The following is a 24,822-nucleotide window of genomic DNA, read 5'->3' on the forward strand; positions in this document are numbered from 1 at the left end:
TCTATAATTACGTTAGCCACATTGTTGAGTACATATGGAGACCCTTTAACACCCATTATCGAAAACTGCCGACAGACACATCACGATAACGTTCTAATTTAAGCACTTGAATACTCAGACCCATCCAACTCAAAGATTTGCCTTTTATTTGACTCATAAAGGTGCAGCAGAGAGATTAAAATTAAGATATGAATTACAAAACTCTATGAAATGTTACACATCAAAAGACAATTGTAAATAAGTCGTACTGCGGATGAGATCTGTTTAACATCACCGTGTGTTTCTACTGCTATGTATAATAAAGAAAGTGAGATGTCTTGTGTCTCACCAATAGATGATGGTTCCAAGAATTCACCCACCACTACATTCTTCTTCTTTGTAGAATATAGCCTCCTCCTTCGTAGAGAATAGTCTTCATCTTTGCAGACAGTAGCCTTCTCAAAGCTTGTATGCCTTATTCCTCCTCGGAAATATTCCGTTCAGTTCGGTTCACATAACAGCATCTATAGTCACTTTCAGACATGACATCTTGGACACGAATGTTCAGTAATTTCGTGGTTCATTTTCTTTTTCTACTGTTTTAAATCTGAAGACTTACTATTTTATCTGCTGAATTTGCTTAATCACTTCCTTCCTCACTTATTGATACCCCTTCTTTATGGATGTGTAATCACTGAAGCGCCAAAGAAACTGGTGTAGGCATGCGTATTCAAATACACAGATATGTAGACAGCCGGAATACGGCACTGCGGTCGGCAACGCCTATAAAAGACAAGCTGCTACAATGGCAGCATATCAAGATTTAAGTGAGTCTGAACGTGGAATTATAGTCGGCGCACGAGCGATGGGACACAGCATCTCCGAGGTAGCGATGAAGTGGGGATTTTCCCGTACGATTATTTCACGAGTGTAGCGTGAATTTCAGGATTCCGGTAAAACATCAAATCTCCGACATCACTGCGGCCGGAAAAAGATCCTACAAGAACAGGGCCAACGACGACTGAAGGGAATTGTTCAACGTGGCAGAAGTGCAATCCTTCCGCAAATTGCTGCAGATCTCAATGCTGGGCCATCAAGAAGTGTCAGCATGCGAACCATTCGACTAAACATCATCGATATCGGCTGACGGAGCCGAAGGCCCACTCGTGTACCCTCGATGACTGCACGACACAAAGCTTTACTCCTCGCCTGGACCCGTTAACACCGACAATGGACTGTTAACGACTGGAAACATGTTGGCTGGTCGGACGAGTCTCGTTTCAAATTGTATCGAGCGAATGGACGTGTACGGGTATGGAGACAACCTCATGAATCCATGGCTCCTGAATGTCAGCAGGAGACTGTTTATGCTGGTGAAGGCTCTGTAATGGCGCGGGGCGTGTGCAGTTGAAGTGATACGGTATCCCTGATACGTCTAGAGACGACTCTGACAAGTGACACGTAGGTAAACATCCTGTCTGATCACCTGCATCCATTCATGTCCATTGTGCATTCCGGCGAACTTGGGCAGGACAGTGCGATACCCCACACGTCCAGAATTGCTACAGAGTGGCTCCAGGAACACTCTGCTGAGTTTAAACTCTTCCACTGGCCACCAGACTCCTCAGACATTAACATTATTGAGCATATCTGGGATGTCTTGCAACTTGCTGTTCAGAAGAGATCTGCACTCCCTCGTACTCTTACGGATTTATGGACAGCCCTGCAGGATTCGTGGTTTCATTTCCCCTCCAGCACTACTTAAGACATTAGTCGAGTCCGTGCCACGTCGTGTTGCGGCACTTCTGCGTGTTCGCGGGGCCCCTACACGATATTAGGCAGGTGTACCGGTTTCTTTAGCTCTTCAGTGTATATCTTCCTCGATACAGCACTCAACAACGGGTAAGTTACCGACTTTCGCTTAACAGAATGTTTGAGATAGAGTACCGGGTGATCAAAAAGTCAGTATAAATTTGAAAATTGAATAGATCACGGAATAATGTAGACAGGGAGGTACAAATTGACACACATGCTTGGAATGAATGGGGTATTATTAGAACCAAAAAAATACAAAAGTTAAAAAAATTTCCGACAGATGGCGCTTCATCTGATCGGAATAGCAATAATTAGCATTACAAAGTAAGACATAGCAAAGATGATGTTCCTTACAGGAAATGCTCAATATGTCCGCCATCATTCCTCAACAATAGCTGTAGTCAAGGAACAGTGTTGTTAACAGCACTGTAAAACATGTCCGGAGTTATGGTGAGACAATGGCGTCAGATGTTGTCTTTCAGCATCCCTAGAGATGTCGATCGATCACGATACACTTGCGATTTTAGGTAACCCCAAAGTCAATAATCGCGCGGACTGAGGTCTGGGGACCTGGGAGGCCAAGCATGACGAAAGTGGCGGCTGAGCACACGATCATCACCAAACGACGCGCGCAAGAGATCTGTCGGACATTTTGTGAACTTTGTTTTTTTTTTTGTTCTAATAAAACCCCATGTCATCCCAAGCATGTGTGTCAATTTTTACCTCTCTATCTACATTATTCCGTGGTTTATTAAGTTTTCAAATTTATACTGACTTTCTGATCACCCGGTATATACAGTTGCATTTGAGGTGTATGAGAAAAGTAACGTCACTGACTTTTTAATTTTTTTTTCAAACAGCAATTTTGCCCCTTCCGAAGTAGTTCCCTTCTGCAGCCATCCACCGGCAGAGTCGTTTCCAGTCTTTGTAGCAGCGCTGAAAGGCTTCAAGTGGTAGGGCCTTTAACAAGTCGGTCACATTATTTTGAATGTTCTCTAGAGTCGCGAAATGACGTTTTTTAATACTTTTTTCGATTTCGGGAAAAGAAAGAGGCACAAAGACACAGAACAGGTAATTACGGGGGGATGTGAAACAACATGAAAGCCTTTTGAGATAAAAAAATTCCGTGATGGAAGTGGTCGTGTGACAGGGGTCGCTGTCATGATGAGCATCCACTTGTCTGCTATGTCCAGCTCTTTTCCAGAGCATTTCATGCACATCTTTGTAAACATGTGGTTCACGGTTTGTCCTCGATAAACAAATTTACAAGAGCATGCACATGTTCGATGTTTTCGGCGGTTTTTGAGGTTGAAGGTCTCCCCAAGTGAGGTTCAACATGTTCTCGGCCTTCCGAAAATGACTGTGGCAGTGAAAATCTTGTATTGTCGATGAGGAATTTCCCATAGGCCTGCTTCAACTTTTCGGAGGTAACGCTCGCGGATTTCCCAACACAATAATTGGTGGCATAACGTTGCTGTAAATTCCACTGTTAAGTTGTTGTAACACACAAGAATAACACAACCTCACTGACTGCGCTCTCAAAGATCACGTGAAGGCTGGACAGAGCTGAAACTCGGACTGAGCACCTGCACAAGTAGAGCAACACAGCACTGCCAGATCGCCCCAGTGTTGTCAGTCTCACTACCTTTCTCACACACCTCAAATGTTCCAATGAATACTTGAAATTATGCGTGAGTCTGTGATAGAAGTGTAAGTAGGCTGTTTATGTTTTCTTTATGTAAGTAGGCTGTTTATGTTTTCTTATTGGTAACGCCACGTATGAAAATCACTGGCTGTGCTGTGTGCAGTCTGTGGCTAGTTTGCATTGTTGTCTGCCATTGTAGTGTTGGGCAGCTTGATGTGAACAGCGCGTAGCGTTGCGCAGTTGGAGGTGAGCCACCAGCAGTGGTGGATGTGGGGAGAGAGATGGCGGAGTTTTGAAATTTGTTATACTGGATATTATGAACTGCTGTATATATTATGACTATTAAGGTAAATACATTGTTTGTTCTCTATTAAAATCTTTCATTTACTAACTATCCCTATCAGTAGTTAGTGACTTCCGTAGTTTGAATCTTTTATTTAGCTGGCAGTAGTGGCGCTCGCTGTATTGCAGTAGTTCGAGTGACGAAGATTTTTGGTGAGGTAAGTGATTTGTGAAAGGTACAGGTTAATGTTAGTCAGGGCCATTCATTTGTAGGGATTTCTGAAAGTCGGACTGCGTTGCGCTAAAAATATTGTGTGTCAGTTTAAGCACAGTCGTGTACAATTGTTCTAAGGGGACGTTTCAGAAGCAATTCTGACATATGACACAAATCGTTTTCTAGCTGCAATTCCGGAACGTAGTAAGTCGTTTTCTCTATAGTCGTTAGCCACAAACCAGTACATCTACATCTACATCCATATTCCGCAAGCCACCTGACGGTGTGTGGCGGAGGGTACCTTGAGTACCTCTATCGGTTCTCCCTTCTATTCCAGTCTCGTATTGTTCGTGGAAAGAAGGATTGTCGGGATGGCTCTGTGTGGGCTCTAATCTCTCTGATTTTATCCTCATGGTCTCTTCGCGAGATATGCGTAGGAGGGAGCAATATACTGCTTGACTCCTCGGTGATGGTATGTTCTCGAAACTTCAACAAAAGCCCGTACCGAGCTACTGAGCGTCTCTCCTGCAGAGTCTTTCACTGCAGTTTATCTATCATCTCCGTAACGCTTTCGCGATTACTAAATGATCCTGTAACGAAGCGCGCTGCTCTCCGTTGGATCTTCTTTATCTCTTCTATCAACCCTATCTGGTACGGATCCCACACTGCTGAGCAGTATTCAAGCAGTGGGCGAACAAGCGTACTATAACCTACTTCCTTTGTTTTCGGATTGCATTTCCTTAGGATTCTTCCAGTGAGTCTCAGTCTGGCATCTGCTTTACCAACGATCAACTTTATATGATCATTGCATTTTAAATCTCTCCTAATGCGTACTCGCAGATAATTTATGGAATTAACTGCTTCCAGTTGCTGACCTGCTATATTGTAGCTAAATGATAAGGGATCTTTCTTTCTATGTATTCGCAACATATTACACTTGTCTACATTGAGATTCAATTGCCATTCCCTGCACCATGCGTCAATTCGCTGCGGATCCTCCTGCATTTCAGTACAATTTTCCATTGTTACAACCTCTCGATACACCACAGCATCATCCGCAAAAAGCCTCAGTGAACTTCTGATGTCATCCACAAGGTCATTTATGTATATTGTGAATAGCAACGGTCCTACGACACTCCCCCTGCGGCACACCTGAAATCACTCTTACTTCGGAAGACTTCTCTCCATTGAGAATGACATGCTGCGTTCTGTTATCTAGGAACTCTTCAATCCAATCACACAATTGGTCTGACAGTCCAAATGCTCTTACTTTGTTCATTAAACGACTTTGGGGAACTGTATGGAACGCCTAGCGGAAGTCAAGAAACACGGCATCTACCTGGGAACCCCTGTCTATGGCCCTCTGAGTATCGTGGACGAATAGCGCGAGCTGGGTTTGACACGATCGTCTTTTTCGAAACCAATGCTGATTTCTACAGAGTAGATTTCTAGTCTCCAGAAAAGTCATTATACTCGAACATAATACGTGTTCCAATATTCGACAACTGATAGACGTTAGAGATATAGGTCTATAGTTCTGCACATCTGTTCGACGTCCCTTCTTGAAAACTGGGATGACCTGTGCCCTTTTCCAATCCTTTGGAACGCTACGCTCTTCTAGAGACCTAGGGTACACCGCTGCAAGAAGGGCGGCAAGTTCCTTCGCGTACTCTGTGTAAAATAGAACTGGTATCCCATCAGGTCCACAGCGGCCTTTCCTCTTTTGAGCGATTTTAATTGTTTCTCTATCCCTCTGTCGTCTACTTCGATATCTACCATTTTGTCATTTGTGCGACAATCTAGAGAAGGAACTACAGTGCAGTCTTCCTCTGTGAAACAGCTCTGGAAAAAGACATTTAGTATTTCGACCTTTAGTCTGTCATCCTCTGTTTCAGTAGATTCTTTCTTTAATGAAACGTTCCACAATACACCTACGCGACGATGTCGTTTGCTTTTACCTTTTCCTTTCTCGAACAACGACCCCATCACATTACATCTCTCTCAACAAGCCGAGTAAGAAATGGGAGACTTCTATGAGACATTTCGCGTTTTGGTCGTACAAATATGCAGTACATATATGGTTGTTTGATGCATAATTACACACACAAGTTCGTGTTAACCACACAGTCGGGTGTGTAGCTGCAGGCTCAAAATTTAGTATTTTGCGAGTAATGTCCTCAAGAGATAAAACCTAACTCAGCCTAAACAGGATTTCCTATCAATCGTTTCTGCACTGAAGGAAAAGTATGCGCAAAGGCAATATTTTCTCATTCTTGTTAGTATATACCCTTCAGGTTGTCTTTCCTTCGATATAACTTTTGTACATATACTTTTTTCTATGCTCTTTCATTATACCACGAAGATAGGATTCGGCTTCCATATGATTCGGCTTCTGACTTACATACCCGAGGTACTATTTTATTTTGTTCAGCCTATTTCTTCTAACAAGGGAACCTCCCCATCGCATCCCCCTCAGATTTAGTTATAAGTTGGCACGGAGGATAGGCCTTGAGAAACTGAACACAGATCAATCGAAAAAACAGGAAGAAGTTGTGTGGAACTATGAAAAAAATAAGCAAAATATACAAACTGAGTAGTCCATGCGCAAGATAGGCAACAGAAAGGAACGTATGGTCTCAGTAGCGCTGTGGTCCCGTGGTTAGCGTGAGCAGCTCCGGAACGAAAGGTCCTTGGTTCAAGTCTTCCCTCGAGTGAGAATTTTTATTTTCACAAAGTTATGATCTGTCCGTTCGTTCATTGACGTCTCTGTTTACTGTAATAAGTTTAGTGTCCGTGTTTTGCGACCGCACCGCAAAACCGTGCGGTTAGTAGACGAAAGGATGTGCCTCTCCAATGGGAACCGAAAACATTTGGTCTCAAGGTCATAGGTCAACCGATTCCTCCATAGGAAAACACCTCTGGTATATTCTATACGACACTGGTGACGGCATGTGCGTCACATGACAGGAATATGTTGTCGACCCACCTAACACCTGGCGAATGGGTGAAAAAATTCTTCTACCTTGCCCGATTTAGGTTTTCTTGTGGATGTCGTAATCACTCCCAAAAACGTGATGAAAACATAAGTGTTTGTCACATAAACTGCAACAAATAAATACAACAGTTTCACAGTCGCACAGTTTTCCCTGTGCTCTGTGAAAACATATGTTTTTAACGTTTTAAAATTTTTCGTGTGTAGACTGTCAAATCCTGCATATGTCCAAGCAAATCTGAACATGTCCTGGAATTTTAGAGACCGAAGTTGATTATGTGTGAGTGCCTGAACTTTGATAATTGTCTCAAAATTAAAAATAAAAATGTTCACTCGAGGGAAGACTTGAACCAAGGACCTTTCGTTCCGCATCTGCTCACGCTAACCACGGAACCACGACACTACTGAGTTGTAAATGTTCTTAATGTTGCCTATCTTACGCATGGACTACTCAGTTTGTATATTTTGTTTATTTTTTTCATAGTTCCACACAACTTCTTCCTGTTTTCTCGATTGATTTGTGTTCAGTTTTTCAAGGCCTATCCACTGTGCCAACTTATAACTAAATCTGAGGGGGGTGCGATGGGGAGGTTCCCTTGTAAGAAAAGGTATTTCCGGATTTAATCCGACAGAAATAAGAATAGCGCAAAGAAAACCTTGTCTCCTGTCAGTAAGAACAATACGTTTCGTTAATTAAAAACCCTAGTTATAGATTCCATGGATCCCATCGATGTTATAATACTATCACTGCCATAATATCTCAACAATTCACTTCAGTGTCTCACGTATGGTTGCATATGACTGACGACATTTTAAAGAGTTGAAGCATAGCACGCAGGAATTTTCACTATTCTGACGTTGGTCAAGGCTTCTCTGCGCGGATACCGACGCCTCTGTCGTGTCTCATCGTGTAGTATCGTTCAGTTTTACATAGCTTTCTTTGTCGGGAGATGAACTGTCTCTTAAGTTCGACGGCAAATGAAGTCTATCTTATACTGTCCAGTACTGTACGCAGAGGATTTTTGTTCTTTTTTTGCCACATTAATAACCAGCACGTCTCTTTCTGCTTTCTCCAAGCCTAAATGATTAAACACGAGCCTACTCATGTGGGCAATTGTAACGTTATATATACTAATGGCGCACTTGAGTAGGCGCATGTTTAATTCTACTACTGCTTTCTGCAATCTCGCTTTCGATGCTGGCAAGGACGAATACCGTCTTTTTCATCGTTTCACTCTCTCTTACCGTAGTTTGTGCACTAACTTTCACAGATGGAATAGTGTCTTGAACAGCTGTCTACGAAGAATAGCCGTACGTTGTTAATGATATGCAACACGTTCCTCGATTTTTTTGTTTATATTAAGCGACAAAGAGTATTTTCCAGGCTGATGCTTCCTGTCAGCGGATTCCCAGAAATATTGAAATTACATTTCTCCTATGTGACCCACATGTCGTGTTTCAGTCTTAGATAATCAAAACAGCATTTTTCTTTTCAGAAATGCAATGAGTTTCACTTGTTTGCCGGTCACGACGGCCCGTTGATGCATCTTCGTATCTTTCACGCAATATATAATTACACTCATGATTGTGAAACTAATCTGCATAAGTAACTTGTTAGTATTCTGAAATGAAGAAATGCGAGCGCTGCCCACTCACTGTCCGTAAGGAGAGGGAGTTTCGTTTTATATGATCAGCGTTTTCAGAATTTCATGCTAGTTTACGTGGAATTCAGAACTGTTCGCAGTTCTAGAAATCTGCTAAGCGTGGATGTTAGTGAAATAGGACAGTAATTTCGTTAATCAATTCAGTTATTTTTTCCCTTTTACTATCTTTTCTTTAGTACGTATATGAGGACTATTCTATTTTGTAATTGTGTACAGTCATCTACTATGCAGTATGGTTACGAGTGCAGTTATTCGCTTGTAAATTCTAATAAAATTATTTTTATGTAATTATTTGCAACTTTCAATCATAAGAGTAAGTGCCGTAAGTCGGTTTCCATGAAAGGACTGTTTAATTACAGTATTTTCTGTACAGATTACCGTACTTTTCCTTTCGTTGCACATTCCGCAGCATGCGGGCATGCGCAAGGCAGCCTTCACTTGTCGCCGCAACGTTCACGAGTCGCCGCGCCCCTAGCGGCAGCAGCTGGAACTACCGTCGTTGTTGAGCATCAAACGCTTCACTTATTGTGTGGAAGTGGCTGGAAACGGACGTATTCGGTGTAGTAATGGCGGATAACTCTGCAGCAAACGGCGACTTAAACCGTAATAACAATATCAGTGGTACCGATTGCATGAGTGATACAAACAGTGCCAATGTGAAGTCTGAAGGAGACATGGAAACGCAGATACCGCCCGAGAAAGCTGGCGAATATGTTCGTGAACTGCTGCAAGAAAAACAGAGCTTGGATTCCTCGCAGTGGCCAAACGCTCTTCGTCTACTGGATCAAGGTATACGCTTCGTGTATATATTTTTTTAAATTATATCGGATAGGTTATCCAAAAACTAACAACGTGAGGTTTAAATATTACTTATGTATGGGCAGACATCGATTTTACGTCGATTGTTCTTAGGCTATCCTTGATACCGACATGAAATGTTACATTCATAGTGATAACAGTTTAAATCGATTGTTTTGTGTGTAAACTCAGTTTAGATGCATACCAGTATCGAAGTGAAATCATTATTATAGTGACATATTTATATAACATTCGATACTGAAACCGGAAATGACTGACGAAGTATCACGATTGCTCTATATTTTATTTACTCTTAATCTGACCACTTTGCAGCAGAAATATTTCGTGGTTTATTAGTAGGGATACGGTATAAACTAAAGATATTTGTGAAATATTAGGATATTTAATTAAATTATTCGAGTGTAATTTTTTTTAAAAAATTTTGTTTGCTATGGATTTACATTGCAGTGTAGGATTCTTATAACGTAAACTGCATACAAATATTCATTATAGGATCGTCCACCACCTGCTCTATGCATGATATAAAGCATAGTGTAATGCTGTCTCATTTTACAAAAAATTCGTTACATTTCAAATTTACATCTCGTTCTTATCGTCCTATTGCGTCCACCTACCGGCACCTTTTAAAAGCATATTTCCTGTACGGTATGTTGGAATTTTTGGTTGTTTATAGTCCGATTTTAATAACCCGAATGCTGTATTAAACTTCATTTCCGTGCATTAATTTTAATACGGCACTTAAATTGTTTTCCCCTGATTATGTGAATGTCATGGGGTTTGCATAATCAGAGATGACGATCTTTGACGTTCGGTTGTTTGCTTTTACTATCAAAATCGCTGAATAAAATATCCGTTGATTTAAGAACGCGTGAAGCGTCAGTCGGAAGCGTGCTTTGCAATTTTCATGTGACGATATGGATGTTTTGTATTTGAAGCTGGGGACCTGGACCAGCAGAGGAAACTGTTTCAGCGTGCACTTTCCATTTTCCTTCCCCCTCACACCTTCCTTCCCAAACTAGGATCGTAGTATGCAAAATGAGTAATTTTTTGTTCATGTAGTTTTGGCTCTTACTCCTCGGCTAATAGTCAATATGTTCATGTTTCAATTCACAGAGGAGAGCTGTGAGGTAACTTTTATCACACTTGTAGCGTGAGCGTATTAAAGCGAATTAAGCGGGAATACCAATATCTAAGTAGGTATAAAAATAATTGCTACATTTGCTGAATATATTCTGTCGTTTCGCATTGTGTTATGCACGATGGTTATTTTTATTCATAAATAATTACGTTTTGTAGAGCGAGATGTGAACGTATTCAGGAATTACTACGTAATTACCCTCATATGTCATAGTGAAAACAACCAAAGAAATGGTCGAGTGTGAGGAAGTTCGATGCTCTCTCTGGGAAGTGTTTCCGTGCTATTAACAATGTGTAGTGAAAATCACACATATTCATTTAGAATTTTGTTTCCGCTTGCTGTGCTGTTTACAGGGCGGCTCAAAAGCCAACATTCCTACGCTGCTTATCTACATGCATATTAAAATAATAGACAGGAACGCCTCAATCTAGGCGCAATCTGTTCTCCACTTATTCGCTAGAGGCCTTGTTTACGTTGATCTAGGCAGCATTATAGTGACAATCCTTTTGTCTCAAGCCCCATATAATACCTTATCTACAATTACTTTTTCGTCGATCGGTCTGAATGCATTTATTTTTACTTTTCTCTTGCATAGTCTTTTGTAGCTTCCTGTGTCGTTAGTCTAACGCGAAGGGTGCCCGCATTATAGGTCATTTATGTAGACTACTGTTCGGAAGTAGCATATCCTGTTTCGATTTTCTGTCTGTCATAAAATTTCGTTAGTCACGACAGTATTACATTGTGGCGTCGCCGGAACCAGTCTCAGTTTATATGCCATATCGTCATCAGATTTTACTGCTGTAGCCCATTCAGTTCGTTTTAGCGAATCTTAATTCAAGTGACTAAATTTCTTAATCACGTAAGATGGTACTAAATTTGTTTGCAGAACCGGTAGTTGCATTAGAAGACAGACCTATCTCAGCTGCCCATTCTGCAAGCTATCCTGTGTATTTTTGTCTCCCGTAGTTAGTTTTATGTTGTTGTTTGTAATTAATGGGTGAAACTTTACCATTTCATTCAGTTATTATTTACCTCATGTCTTGGTTCTGTGGCGGGGGGGGGGGGGGGGGGTGTCGAGGCTACATGGAGTACTAGAGTACTAGTACTATTTCAATGCAATTGGAGAGCATACTGCTTGTGAAGAGTTCGGGTTGGGTACGCAGATGAGAAGACGAACATTGGAAAAGTGCCAGAACCGATTACAAAGGCTTCAGTTCTCTTATCACCTTCTCACGCCAGTGTGTGTATTGTGGTATTATCAATTTAGACCACAAAGTCCGTATATTCGAAAGCTTCTATGCTACTAAGCCCTTCCTGCTCATTCGATGGAAGCGGACGTCTAATTCATAAATACTTCGTTCATTATGATTTTAATGTATTAAGCTTGTTCTTTCGTGACCCAAGCATGGTAGTTATTAATTGCAGTAAAGAAGTCGCCTCAACCTCACTCTCTGTTAAAAGCCCCTGGTTTCAGATCAGTCCACCATTTCGACGCATCTTAGACTATCGTAGCCGCTCCACGTGCAGACATACAACGGATTACAGGCCGTCGGTTATATGGGATGTGGAACCAGGAAGAGCTTGAATGTACAATTTCAGTTTATCTTTCTTAAGGTATACATCATCTAACTGTTTCGATTTTCTGACTGTGATATGCACATTTCTCAGTATCATTGTCGAAAAAGTGGACACAGCTTCCCTTTGCAGACGCCTCAATTCGACTGCTGAAGTAGAGGGTGGTCGTGGCTAATTGCGCACAAGTTTCACATATTAAGTTATATGTTACGTTTATTTTACACATGTCACACGGTTTGTAAGTAAAGACAGCAAAACCCCTTTTCTGTGTTGATTTGTCGTCTTTCATAGGTACCCCTAATATGTCAGAAACGATCCAAGGTATAGAATTTCAGCAGGAGATAACACGCAAAGGTTTGTTTTGCGTGCAACTCTCAGGAAACTTCAGATCTCACCGCTGAATTTAACAGAATATTATAGCAACTTTTTAAATACAACTGGTGCTATAACGCTCTTGAATGCCTATGAATAGATGACGGAAGTAAGTAATAGAACATTTGTTAATGTATATTTGTGACAGAAGAATCAGGCGATGTGCCAGAAGCTAAGTCCGCGGCTATCGCTATACGCAGTAACGTGTTCACTGCCACGTTAACAACGTAGTGAGACCGGAAACACACCGATATCGGCTGGTTTTGCTCTGAAATGTACCACGTGGCCCACTAATTGTATGATAAATTGCACCAAAATTTTTTGTGTGCCCAAGAGGTATACACAGTCGTTAAAAAGTTCTGTTCCGCGCGCTAAGTGTTGCAGCTACGTTCACGGTGAAAATCTCATCTTACACCTAGTTAGTAATAGCATGTTGCATAGAGGGGGGGCACACATTTGATTTGTTGCGTCTTAAGAGTTTCAGTAGTCATTTCCCCTGACGCAATTGACGCTGTAATTTACTAGACGATTATAGCAGGACGTTACAGGTTGCAACAGTTAGTGTAGTAGTCACGCGTCGAAACACAACGCTAGCGTAAGAATGCAGTCCGTAATCCTTGGAATTCATCAGGCTTCGAAAGTGAGTGTGGTGTGTGTGTGTGTGGGGGGGGGGGGCTGAAGTCCTTGTTATGCTATAAAATATGTTAATTAGGCCATCTGAGATTGGCAAGGACGGTAGACGAAGTCAGTCGCAGCCCTTGCAGAGTAACCACTTGACATTGGCCTAGAGCGATACAGATAAATCGCAGAAGTGAATGTAGTGATTTGAACCCTGGTGCAAAATCAGGACGTTAACCACCGCAGCACCCCGCTCAATACATAATAACTGCGTTTGGAAACCAACGATCACACCGAATAATAATGCGTGGTAAGTCTCAAATAATGTAATGTATTTTATATACTGGGGTATTTTTGCTGGGTCGAAACAACGAGAACGTGAACGTCGACTTCACGTTGAATTCTTGGTGGCCAATATGTGTGTCCCGCCCAAGCCATGTGGCACACCGGCATGACACAGGACTGTTGTTAAGCAGGGCCGAGGTTCAATCCCAGAAGAAGATACCGCCAATTTATTTCTGTATCCTTCCATATACCGAGCTTGTATTCCATGTAATATGACGTCATCTCGTCCTTTTTCCTTCTCTCGCAACGCGACAATCTTGAAATTAAAATGATAGCTGTTGAACGAAACATTCGGAAGTACGGTATCATCCTTAGCGCTCAGTAGAAGGGAAAATAATTAGTATTTTAATTATGGTCTTGCGGGCTGCTTGTGAATCCTGTAAGTGCATTTCATCTTTAAAAGATCGAAGTCCGTAAGTAAATTTTTAACCTCACTCCATATCTTCGTGCCGGCCGCGGTGGCCGAACGGTTCTAGGCGCGCAGACTGCGCGACTGCTACGGTCGCAGGTTCGAATCCTGCCTCGGGCATGGATGTGTGTGATGTCCTTAAGTTAGTTAGGTTTAAGCAGTTCTAAGTTCTAGGGGACTGATGATCTCAGATGTGAAGTCCCATAGTGCTCAGAACCAACCATATCTTCGTGATCATCATAATAATCATGCGTCTGTCATTCATTAACAGATAAAGGCCTCCTAGATTTTGTCATTCATTAGAGTCTTGTGTTATATGCATCCATCCTGGTTTTGCGTGTTTTGTAAAATCATTTACCCACTACCCGTTAGGTCGTCTCGGTCATTTATCTCATGAAATTAGCAAATAACTTGCAGAAATATGCGCTGATTGTAATTCTTGCATTTCACATGCATACATCGATTTTTTTTTTTTAACCATACAGTCATCCTTCGCATTGGAAGCTTAGTTTCGAATATGTTGTTTAGTTTTCAAAAGGCGCTACAGGAAATTGTTTTCCTTCTCTATATTTCTTCTCCTGTTCATCCAGGTACTCCAAATATAACGTCAACTAGATCTCTTACTTCATTGGTGCTACAATTTATTTTCAAGCCTATTTAAAAAATGCTGTATTACGATCAATTTGTTGCTTCAGCACGTGAGACAAACAGTGCAGTTTCATCCACAAACAGGAGATAGTAAAAACCAATTAAAGCATATGGTCATATCTGAACCAATGGGGGGGGGGGGGTGCAAAGTTCGTCCCTCTCGGCCTATTGTGACGACCGACCTCTTTTTATTACCATAAATGTTAAGCCCTGACTTAAGCTCTCTTAAGTCATTGCAGCACACTTGGTTGTATAAGGCAGGTCGCCTACCGTAGGGACGTGGCAAGTGATCCTGGCGGGTGAAATGGCGATAGGCAAAAGGCATGTATCTAGCTTTCAACTTCGTTTGTATCAAACCGAGCAGGTCTACCAGACTGAGTCATCCGGCAGGCCACTTCAGTACCAGATGAATGCACCGTGTTACACTTTTGCCACGCGCCGCGTCTGGGCTACTGACAGTTTACAAAAGTTTCTGCTTAGGTTGTGCAGTTGTCTTTGTGCGCGAAAAACTGGGACGATCCTGGGTTCTTTGTTCATTTTGGTAGTCCTGTGGAGAAATACCTGCGTATGTACGATCGCAGCACTGTTGGTTATAGCAGTAGGAAAGCTCAAAATAAATAGTGGAAAAGAACTGCAATTCAAATGTCATGGACGAGTACAGTAAATGAAATTAATTTCATTTATTTGTAGAGAAGAGAGAAAATACAGAGCTAAATAGAAATAGTAGTTTTTTCGTACAAAACATGTCTACAACTCTTTTTACTGATATGCTGGATCTAATGTAATGTCAAATCCTTTTAGTGTGTGGCTTCATACATACATTGTTCTGAAAAGACCGTGCTCCACCTGGGCTAAGCAAGAACCTGTAGACCAAATTTCATAACACTATAGATAGCTGTTTGTTTTCATGCTTTTGATATTAGTTCTTAATAGGGTATTTCTTCATTGTACGTAGAATATACACCATTACGTATTCGTGTAAAGTTATGAAACTCTCAAATCAGTTTTGTTCATATCACATTTCATTGAGTATACGACCCCACTATCTTCGCGCCAACATATCAAAAGAACCCGCAGCAAAGTAATAAGGAATTTCGCAATCTTCTTCACTCACAAGTGCAGGTTTCGGAAGCGGGAGCTCCTGACCTGGTTTACAGAAAGTGCTTCTTTCAATACTTCGCTGTCACCGTTGCTGCCATAAACCGCATCAATTGTTAAATATAATCCATCTTCATCTGAAACAACTATCATAAAATAGTGCTCCATATTTACCATGGGTCTTAACTCTGATGTCTTCCAATCGAAGATACCAATCCAGCTGTAGAGACACAGTTCCGAATAACGATCGAATGTTATCTTCTTCCAGATGAGTTGGTGTTTGTAAATATTCAGACTGCAGACATTTCCGTATCGCCTTAAACGTTTCAGCCACAATTCATCGAATGGTAACGTGTTCTCGGAAAAAAATGAGAGCACAATTTACTAAGCCAGTAAGGCTGCAACCATCTACGTCCTTTAGAATCTTGTTGATTAACATTAAGTCGACTAAGGCCAGAACACTTTGATCGACCGAAGAAGACATAGTGCCTCGTTACTAACGCCGATCATTTCTACTGCCTTAGAGTCACCCCAGTTATGGTTCCCAATGAACAGCATTTCACCACATCGATTCGCGTTCAAAACAAACATTGATGTTCTTCGGAACACACGTTAGTTTCATCGATCTTTGGAATTTTTGTCTCAGAAAGTACAACGAGACGATTAGCGGCGTATGTTTTCGAATTTTAATCAATCGCTCCCTAGCTTGTTTGTTCCTTGTTTTCATAGTTCAGTTTATTATATGTCATGCACCGCAGTTGTCACAGTGTAAAATGTTGATTGTAGTTTGGGAATAGTGGTATTTACTTGGAGTATATAGGTACGTAAGCAGTGTCATCGATAAATTCGTCCTTTGGTTCAGGATGTATTTGATCTGCATCAGCAACGCAGTGCCACAGTTGTGGCGCGACAATTACCCGTTCGCTGACAAACTCCATAGCGATGAAATGTCTGACTAACAGAAGATAGAGACTACAGTAAGGTGGGTACACCAGCAGTTACATTCAGGGTTTTCGGAGGTTTCACATGGCCTTGAGACAAATGTCAGAACTGTCCCAACACCGTCCATATTCCCAATTGATAAGAAACAAACCACCCCATACCCAAAATCACCAACATACTCATAACCGGAAACCTATTGACATCAAGCGAAACCAAAGAAAGAAGCAAGACAGAATAAGCTTAATATAAGACATCGGCTGATACAATTCAATATTCAGGTACTCCATCCAAGGAACTAAAACAGAACCGGAAACCTATTGGCATCAAGTGAAACCATATAAAGATGCAAGACAGATCCGTATACGCGATTCATTAGTGGCCAAATCTATGAACGGGTTTTGCACACTACCTGTATCAACGATGTTGTGTCTCTGACCACTAACAAGGGAACCTCCCCATCGCACCCTCCTCAGATTTAGTTATAAGTTGGCACAGTGGATAGGCATTGAAAAACTGAACACAGATCAATCGAGAAAACAGGAAGAAGTTGTGTGGAGCTATGAAAAAATAAGCAAAATATACAAACTGAGTAGTCCATGCGGAAGATAAGCAACATCAAAGAGAAGGTGAGCTCGGGAGCGCCGTGGTCGCGTGGTTAGCGTGAGCAGCTGCGGAACGAGAGGTCCTTGGTTCAAGTCTTCCCTCGAGTGAGTAGTTTAATTTATTTTCAGACAATCATCACCACACGTACTGTTTATCAACAGATGTAGGAAATAATCATACAAATGTTCGACAATCGTTCGATCCCTTAAGGAACTTTCCGATGCCTTTCAGTTCGGAAAATATTCATTGACATTGTTATTGAAGTCGCGAGCTATATTTGCTGGATTCATATTGCCCACGGAATGCATCTCACGTATTTAATGCACTCTCGTCCAAAGTAGCGAACAGTCAACTGCCAGCCAGGGAGCCTCGTTAGCAGGAATACTCTCTCTTCTATGCGCTGTAGTCGACTGACGTCATGTGTTTCGATGTTTGTTTAGGTGTAGCGTCATCATACTACGACGCAGTTACCTCGCATCGGACGGACGGACCGACAGATAATAATTGTCTGAAAATAAAAAATTAAACTACTCACTCGAGGGAAGACTTGGAACCAAGGACCTCTCGTTCCGCAGCTGCTCACGCTAAACACGGGATCACGGCGCTCCTGAGCTCACCCTATCCTTGATGTTGCCTATCTTGCGCATGAACTACTCAGTTTGTATATTTTGCTTATTTTTTTCATAGTTCCACACAACTTCTTTCTGTTTTCTCGGTTGGTCTGTGTTCAGTTTTTCAATGCCTATCCACCATGCCAACTTATAACTAAATCTGAGGGAGGTGCGATGGGGATGTTCCCTTGTAAGTACCCCCTCAGTGTCAATTAAGGCCTGAAGATGGTCCACTGAAAGGACCGAAACTGGTAGCCATATAATAGATAACATCGTAAGGATTGCAGTAGGTGTTCCATTTTATTACGAATATTACTCAGGCAATATGATAAGACGACTGTGCTGAAAGTATCAGATGCTTTTTCAATATCATGGTTCCATATTATTCCGTGCTGTACACGGTTTCACTGACAAGGAGAGGCCCCAGCATTGGAATTGACGTTTTGAAACCATCTATACGGTGATGTAGGTTAAGATCCCAGGCATCACACCCTACAACCAGTCACGCTGGTGGGCCCTCGTTTGCAAGTAATGGACGAAAAATTTTTCAGAATTTCGCATGATGCTCTAGAGCTTTAAAAAAGCCAAATTAGCCAATCGCACGATTTAAGTGAAAATAGTCTACACCACAGCCTACTATGGACCATATTTTCTTTTGTTAACACAGAAATGGTTGCGTAGCGTAACGGTTAACATTCCTCATATGCGGGTGTGGGCTCAAATCTCCTCAGGTTCTTAGAAATTTTTATTTTTAAATATATGTCTGAATGACCGCTCATTATTTTTATTCAATTAATTGGTTTAAATGTAATTTATTTTTATTTTTGTCAAGTCATTTTAATCATCATATTAACTTTTTCATTTACTCTCATTTTCTTCCTGTAATTCTCTTTCCACTTGGAATCATTGTGCGTGTGACTTTACTTATTTTTATTTACCCTAATTTTTAAACATTTGAAAATGCCGATCTAAGGGTTAAAAAACAAAAGTAGTAGTAGCCTGTTTGTATTGACAGTGCAGTACTATAAAAAACGTAAAATTTTGGTGGTAATTGTCATACAGATATTTAAAACATGAATTTTTGTTGCACTATGGACAAAACAGCATTGATGAAGAGTTATATGAGGAAGGGATAATAAGTGAAATGAAATTCAGTCATAATAAGGAATATAAATAATGAATGCAATAAATTGCACGATAAAACAGAAGAAATTAAATCTAAGTCGGTACATAAAAATAAATACAATCTCATGAACAAAGTTCCATGTGGTAAAAGAATTATAGGTGGAAAAATGAGAGCAAATGGAAAAGTTAAATCGATGATTAAACTGATGTGAGAAAACAATAAAATTAATCAATTTCTCGCCTGGAAGTTCTACGCACTTGTAGGGTTCAGCTCTTTCAGCAAGTAAAAGTTGATGCCTCATACTTTCCGTGTCAGTTTTGAAGACCCCACTCACTTTTAAATCGAGAGAGTATCCTATTCACGTACCTCGAGATTCTAATTTTTATGCTGTCTTGCTTGAAGGCGCTATTGCCGGCTTTATGTTCGAAGTCACGCGCAAGAAATCTTTAAGCTTCAATAAATGGTGGCATTTATTTGGTAGCTATAAATTCGCTTGAGCTTCCATTTCAGGGATAAGATAAGCCATAAAGTTTGCCCCTTTAATCCGTTTTCTATCAGAAGATTGAGCAGTATAAAATTTTGTTTTACGCCGCTCTATATCGGGGAAGCATTGTTCTTGCTGCACAACCGGCTTTAATATCGCTATCCGAAAGTGAATTTCAACTTATAAAACTTGGCCGTAACTTCCAGACTATACCAGACACAGACGGCTGTTTTCAGTCAACTGTTCGTAAAACTTGTATCGTTCAGTTAAATTTTCCTATGTTCGTTAATTTAATACATAAATGCACAGAAAACAGTCGGCGTACATCAAACGCACCTTGTATTTTTAGAATTAGTTAAAGTGGAGGCTTTTCTCATCTCGGAAACTGAGTTGAAGTCTGGAAAATGATGTTACGTATTGAACCTGTACAGAACAGCATGCGCTATATCGCTTAGAGGAAAAACTTGTGATACTCCTATAAAATTACTTTTTGTTTTCGGTTGTTGCTAATGACAACCAGAAATTCCAGTACTTGTAGTTATGGCATGAGCAATTTTACATATATATTTATAGAACTTGGATATGAGGAAATGTGACATAAGGTATAAGGTTTCAATGGTTGTGACGGTAATTTCGAATAAACGAATGAGACCATCTCAATTGAACAGCGACTAGGTCGTCATGCAGGAACTGAGCTGTCGACGTGAAACAATGTGAAAGTGCGCGTAGTGTGTTGCCGTAGTCGTTAAATGAAAGCACTGTGTGAGCTTCTTTGAGCTCTGTGAAGATTTGTCACAAATTGCATCTGTACCTGGTATAAGTGATCTTCGATTATTGTGCCCAAATACTAGGCGGGGAAAGTTATTCATGCACACTTATGGATTAAAGGTGAAAGAGCTTCTCAGGACTGACAAATATAAAAGTCTTGATTGAATGTCAAAAAAATGGTTCAGATGGCTCTGAGCACTATGGGGCTTAACTTCTGAGGTCATCAGTCCCCTAGAACTTAGAACTACTTAAACCTAACTAACCTAAGGACATCACACACATCCATGCCCGAGGCATGATTCGAACCTGAGACCATAGCGGTCGCGCGGTTCCAGACTAGCGCTTATAACCGCTCGGCCACCTCGGCCGGCGATTGAATGTCTATTGTAATAATATTCAAGATGAATTGACACACAATTTCTGTGGGCATTGTTCTGACGCAGACAAGTCAGAGGATTAACAACAAATCTGATATTAATCTTATGACTGTTTTTTTATTATTATTTTGTTTTAAAGGGCCACTAAACTAGCAAGAGATAAGTAGTCCATTTAGTACTGTTCCTTAGTGAGCTCCTGACACATTTGACTTCGTTATTATCCTCATTACATGGTACTGGCGGTTTAATTGAAAGCATGTTTTACCATAACGGGTACAAAAAAAGAAAGGGTTTCACTGAATTCAATAATTCTTATGTGAGGGGAACTCATTAGTTTACTATTGTTTCTCGGTCGATGAGGGTACAAAAGGTAGAATAAATAGTGTTATTGTTTATTTTTATATGCCCTTCCAAGCATTTCCGCTACTACGTCATCATTTGTCACTCTTAACGGTTCAGCTAATATTTTTTATGTTAGAACTAGCCGAGAAACTTCGTATTGTTCGGTTATTTATGTAGTTCAATCTTACGTTAGTCCATCTCCTCCTGCCTCCTCTGTCTCTTCTTTCCCCCCATCTCTGTCCACCTCGTCCTCTTCCGTTGCTCAGTCCATGTCCTCCTCTCCCCATCCTCTGTCCATTTCCCACTCTCCCAAGTCTGTCCATCTCCCCAGCCTTCTGTATGTGCCTCTCCCCTCAGTCCCGCTCGCTGTCTGTCCATCTCCTCTCATCCTCTCTTCTGTCTCCATGTTATCACACTCAACCCAACAGAAAGCGGGTGGTTCTTACCCCTACAGTATTTCAGTCCAGATTGTAACTAATATATGTACCAAATTTGATTAAAATCGTTCCAGAAGTGTAGACTTTGCCCAGATATGCAGATGCCGGATATATTTCACACATATTTACGTGTATTTATACACACATTTCACTTGCAGATGTAGCGAATTTTGTGCTGCGATTTCATCTTCAAGCAGCTTAATGTTTATGACGTATGTTCTGAACAGTGTACTATACAGTGATATAATTTTGCTGGTTCGTCCAGTGACACATTGTGAGTACTGTCTTGTAGATGTGTCGCAAATACAGTTAGTAGTAAAGAAGTGCTAAATTAAAACGCCCCACTCAGATGGTAGTTTTACTGCAAGTGTTCGTCAGCGAGAAAGAGGTTCATACAGATTTAAAATTATGTGTAAAGTTTGTCGCAAGTATTAAGTGCTCTCATTCTCAAATACTGGATAACGAAAGTACGGGTATCCTCGCGTCGTGGCCTATATCACCTCCACCCCTTTTATAGGTGGGTAGTTCTTAGCCCAAAAGTGATTCTTTCCAGACAGTAAATGATTTGTGTACCAAATCGGTGTGTGACATCGGTCCAGTATGCGGTGGAACTAATGAACACATGAGGGACGGTACAATAGTATTTACTGCTGATGGCAAAACATGTTTTGGGAAATGCCTGCGGGTGTTGCGTTGTGCGGTGAGCCCGGAATCCACATCACACACAGCTCGCGTGCCCGCCTGTGCAACGCACCGGCGGCAGCTGTTAGCCTTGGCGGTGTTGCCGCGTTGCCTCACAACTGTATCTCAGCAGGCATTTCCCCCCCCGCAACAGGAAATCGGCTGACTCGGGGAGAGACACAGTCGTGCATTCCCTCCCGCAAGTGTTACACTGTTGTCGCCCTAAACCAAGCTACGAGGCTGGCCCGATGGCGCCGGAACATTGTGCGTCACAAGTTCCTATTCCATCCAAAGGACAGCTCAGTACTTTGCGATGACTGAGGTGGGCTGCGGTCAGCGTGATGGCGAATCTTCTGTGTTGCTCTGGTGTCCCAGGCCTACTATTTCGCTAACATAGAAGCTGGTTTGGCGGAACGGCAAGAGGCACGCGAACCGAAACAGGAATGAAGAAGCTTCGACCCAGCTAACGTTGTACTGTTACGTCGCTATAGAAAGTTAGATTGTTTTCAGAAGCGAAGATTATTTCGTTATGGTGGAAGAAGAGAAAGTGAAATGAAAAAGGGAAAGTCGAAATGAAAGAGCCCGTGCTCCTGCTTTCAAGCAGAAACTGTTAACCCATAATTATAATGCATTTAAACCTCCCTTTTTCCACGATCTAAATTCTGACTAAATTTTGTACCACTTCGATTCAAGCAAAATGCCAAGTACAGAAATTTATCAGAATGAGATTTTCACTCAGCAGCGGAGGTGCGCTGATATGAAACTTCCTGGCAGATTAAAACTGTGTGCCGGACCGAGACTCGAACTCGGGACCTTTGCCTTTCGCGGGCAAGTGCTCTACCAACTGAGCTACTCAGGCACGACTCACGTCCCGTCCTCACAGCTTTACTTCTGCCAGTACCTCGTCTCCTACCTTCCAAACGTAACAGAAGCTCTCCTGCGAACCTTACAGAACTAGCGCTCCTGAAAGAAAGGATATTGCGGAGACACGGTTTAGCCACAGCCTAGGTACTGAATAAGTAAAGCTGTGAGGACGGGATGTGAGTCGTGCCTAGATAGCTCAGTTGGTAGAGCACTTGCCCGCGAAAGGCAAAGGTCCCGAGTTCGAGTCTCGGTCCGGCACACAGTTTCAATATGCCAGGAAGTTACAGAAATATCAATTTGGTTTTATGGAAAATCAACCATAATACAAGCTAGTATTTGTGGACGTGCTAATGCGTGTTGCTTATTGATTATTTATGACACTGCAGCTCGGTTGCTATGCAATGGTAGGCTACAAATCTAAATATCTTATAAATGATACGTAGTGTGTTGGATATCAGATCTGGATGTTAGGGAGATTGAATAGGAGTATCTAACCGTTCTTCCCACCAAACTGTCGTCTTCTAAAGTTGTCCCCAGCGCAGAAGACAGCTCGTCGGTCGTGGGACGGAGGCCGCTGTGCTGCCATCTCGAACTTTGAACCTGTTATTGTGCTGTTTATGGAATGCAATGTGCTTCTTATGAGATGCAACTTGACCAGGTTAGTCTCTGTATCTACAGGGGGCAAGATCTGTAGTACTGATAATGAAAAATGAAATGATCGTATGGCATTGTTGGCCGGGAGGCCCCATTCGGGGGAGTTCGGCCGCCGTATTGCAAGTCCTTTTTAGTTACGCCACTTCAGCGACTTGCGAGTCAATGATAACGAAAATGATGGACACAAACACCCAGTCCCCTGCCGGGAATCTAAACCGGGCCCCCTGCGTGGTAGGCGGTAAGGCTACCGAGGCGGGCAGTACTGATAACGATGGTAGGCGACACCTCTCTGTTAATGTATCGTGTTTGTTTACATTTTATAGTAACTTTTCTGACAACTTCCGATATTACGACATGCCTGTCCGAATCAGAGATACACTTCCGGCACTGAAGAACGCCCGAAACAGTCTGATTGGCGCAGTCGAAGTGCTTCGTCTCCCAGGCACGCCAAAGGTACCCGAAAGTGTCCAAAGCACATCGGTTTCAATATCGTTACTCTTATGTTTCTCGTAACTAGTGAAATTTAATAAACAAAAACGATAAACTAGTAGGGTAACTATGAGAGATCGTCACACTGAAAACTGGGTTACGTACAATGAAAAGTATATAAATAATTAATAAGAGAAATTCGGCGTTTTGGCACCTAACACCCGAATGTGCCCACCAGTCAGAATCAAGTCCAGTAAAATTTTCGGACTCTCCCACGGGAATAGTACATACTGTACCATCTGCTGCTTGTGTACCTCACTCAGGTTTTATACCATGTACTACACGTGTACCAAGCTGCATGGAGGCGAGTTTCTAGCAAGATAAAATACTGTCGGCCACAGCCGGGAATATGACAATCTGGGGTTCAGTCCAAATTAATTTCTAAGATTTTGTGTACAATGTATCACGCCCTTCACCTCCTGCAACGATTCGATAATGTTACAAATGCCAAGGAGTCCGTGTTACCACCGTAACTGGCTGAGTCGGTCAGTACAGAGAGGTCGATGGGAGCAAATACCTCCAACAGGACCACGTGTACTGAAGCACTACGAGGCTCAAAGGAACCTTTGTGATGAGGAAAGCTTTGCATCACCTTAATGGAAGACTTCCTGCTCGTACAAGCACAATGCCTGTGGTACCAGTGTAAGAGAGAGCTAAGTTTTGTCTCCATGGAGTTCATATTCTCAGGCGAGGGTATCACATGCTTTGCGAGTACCTTGCCGAAATTTGGGTCAGTGACGCTGCTATTGGTGAACACTGATTCAGTTTTTTAATTTGAATATTTATGCAAAATTGAAGAGATTGAAGATAGTTAAAAATGCTTACATTTCA

The 24,822-nt window shown here is 41.7% G+C and overlaps 1 protein-coding gene across 3 annotated transcripts in view; it reads left to right on the forward strand.

Annotated features, from left to right (window-relative positions):
* The first annotated feature begins 9,094 nt into the window (after positions 1–9,094).
* Positions 9,095–24,822, forward strand: part of LOC126091847 (KH domain-containing, RNA-binding, signal transduction-associated protein 2-like) — a 537,235-nt gene continuing 521,507 nt past the window's right edge. For 2 of the 3 annotated variants that reach the window (XR_007521268.1, XM_049907106.1), the window contains exon 1: positions 9,095–9,380. Coding sequence is in view for 2 of the 3 variants with exons in the window: in XM_049907106.1 (XP_049763063.1) it covers positions 9,158–9,380 (223 nt within the window). In the remaining variant the exon portion in view is untranslated. The remainder of the gene's footprint in view (positions 9,381–24,822) is intronic. The other variant, XM_049907107.1, reaches the window with a different exon arrangement.

The sequence above is a fragment of the Schistocerca cancellata genome, chromosome 7 (assembly GCF_023864275.1).
Source record: "Schistocerca cancellata isolate TAMUIC-IGC-003103 chromosome 7, iqSchCanc2.1, whole genome shotgun sequence".
Classification (NCBI taxonomy): domain Eukaryota; kingdom Metazoa; phylum Arthropoda; class Insecta; order Orthoptera; family Acrididae; genus Schistocerca; species Schistocerca cancellata.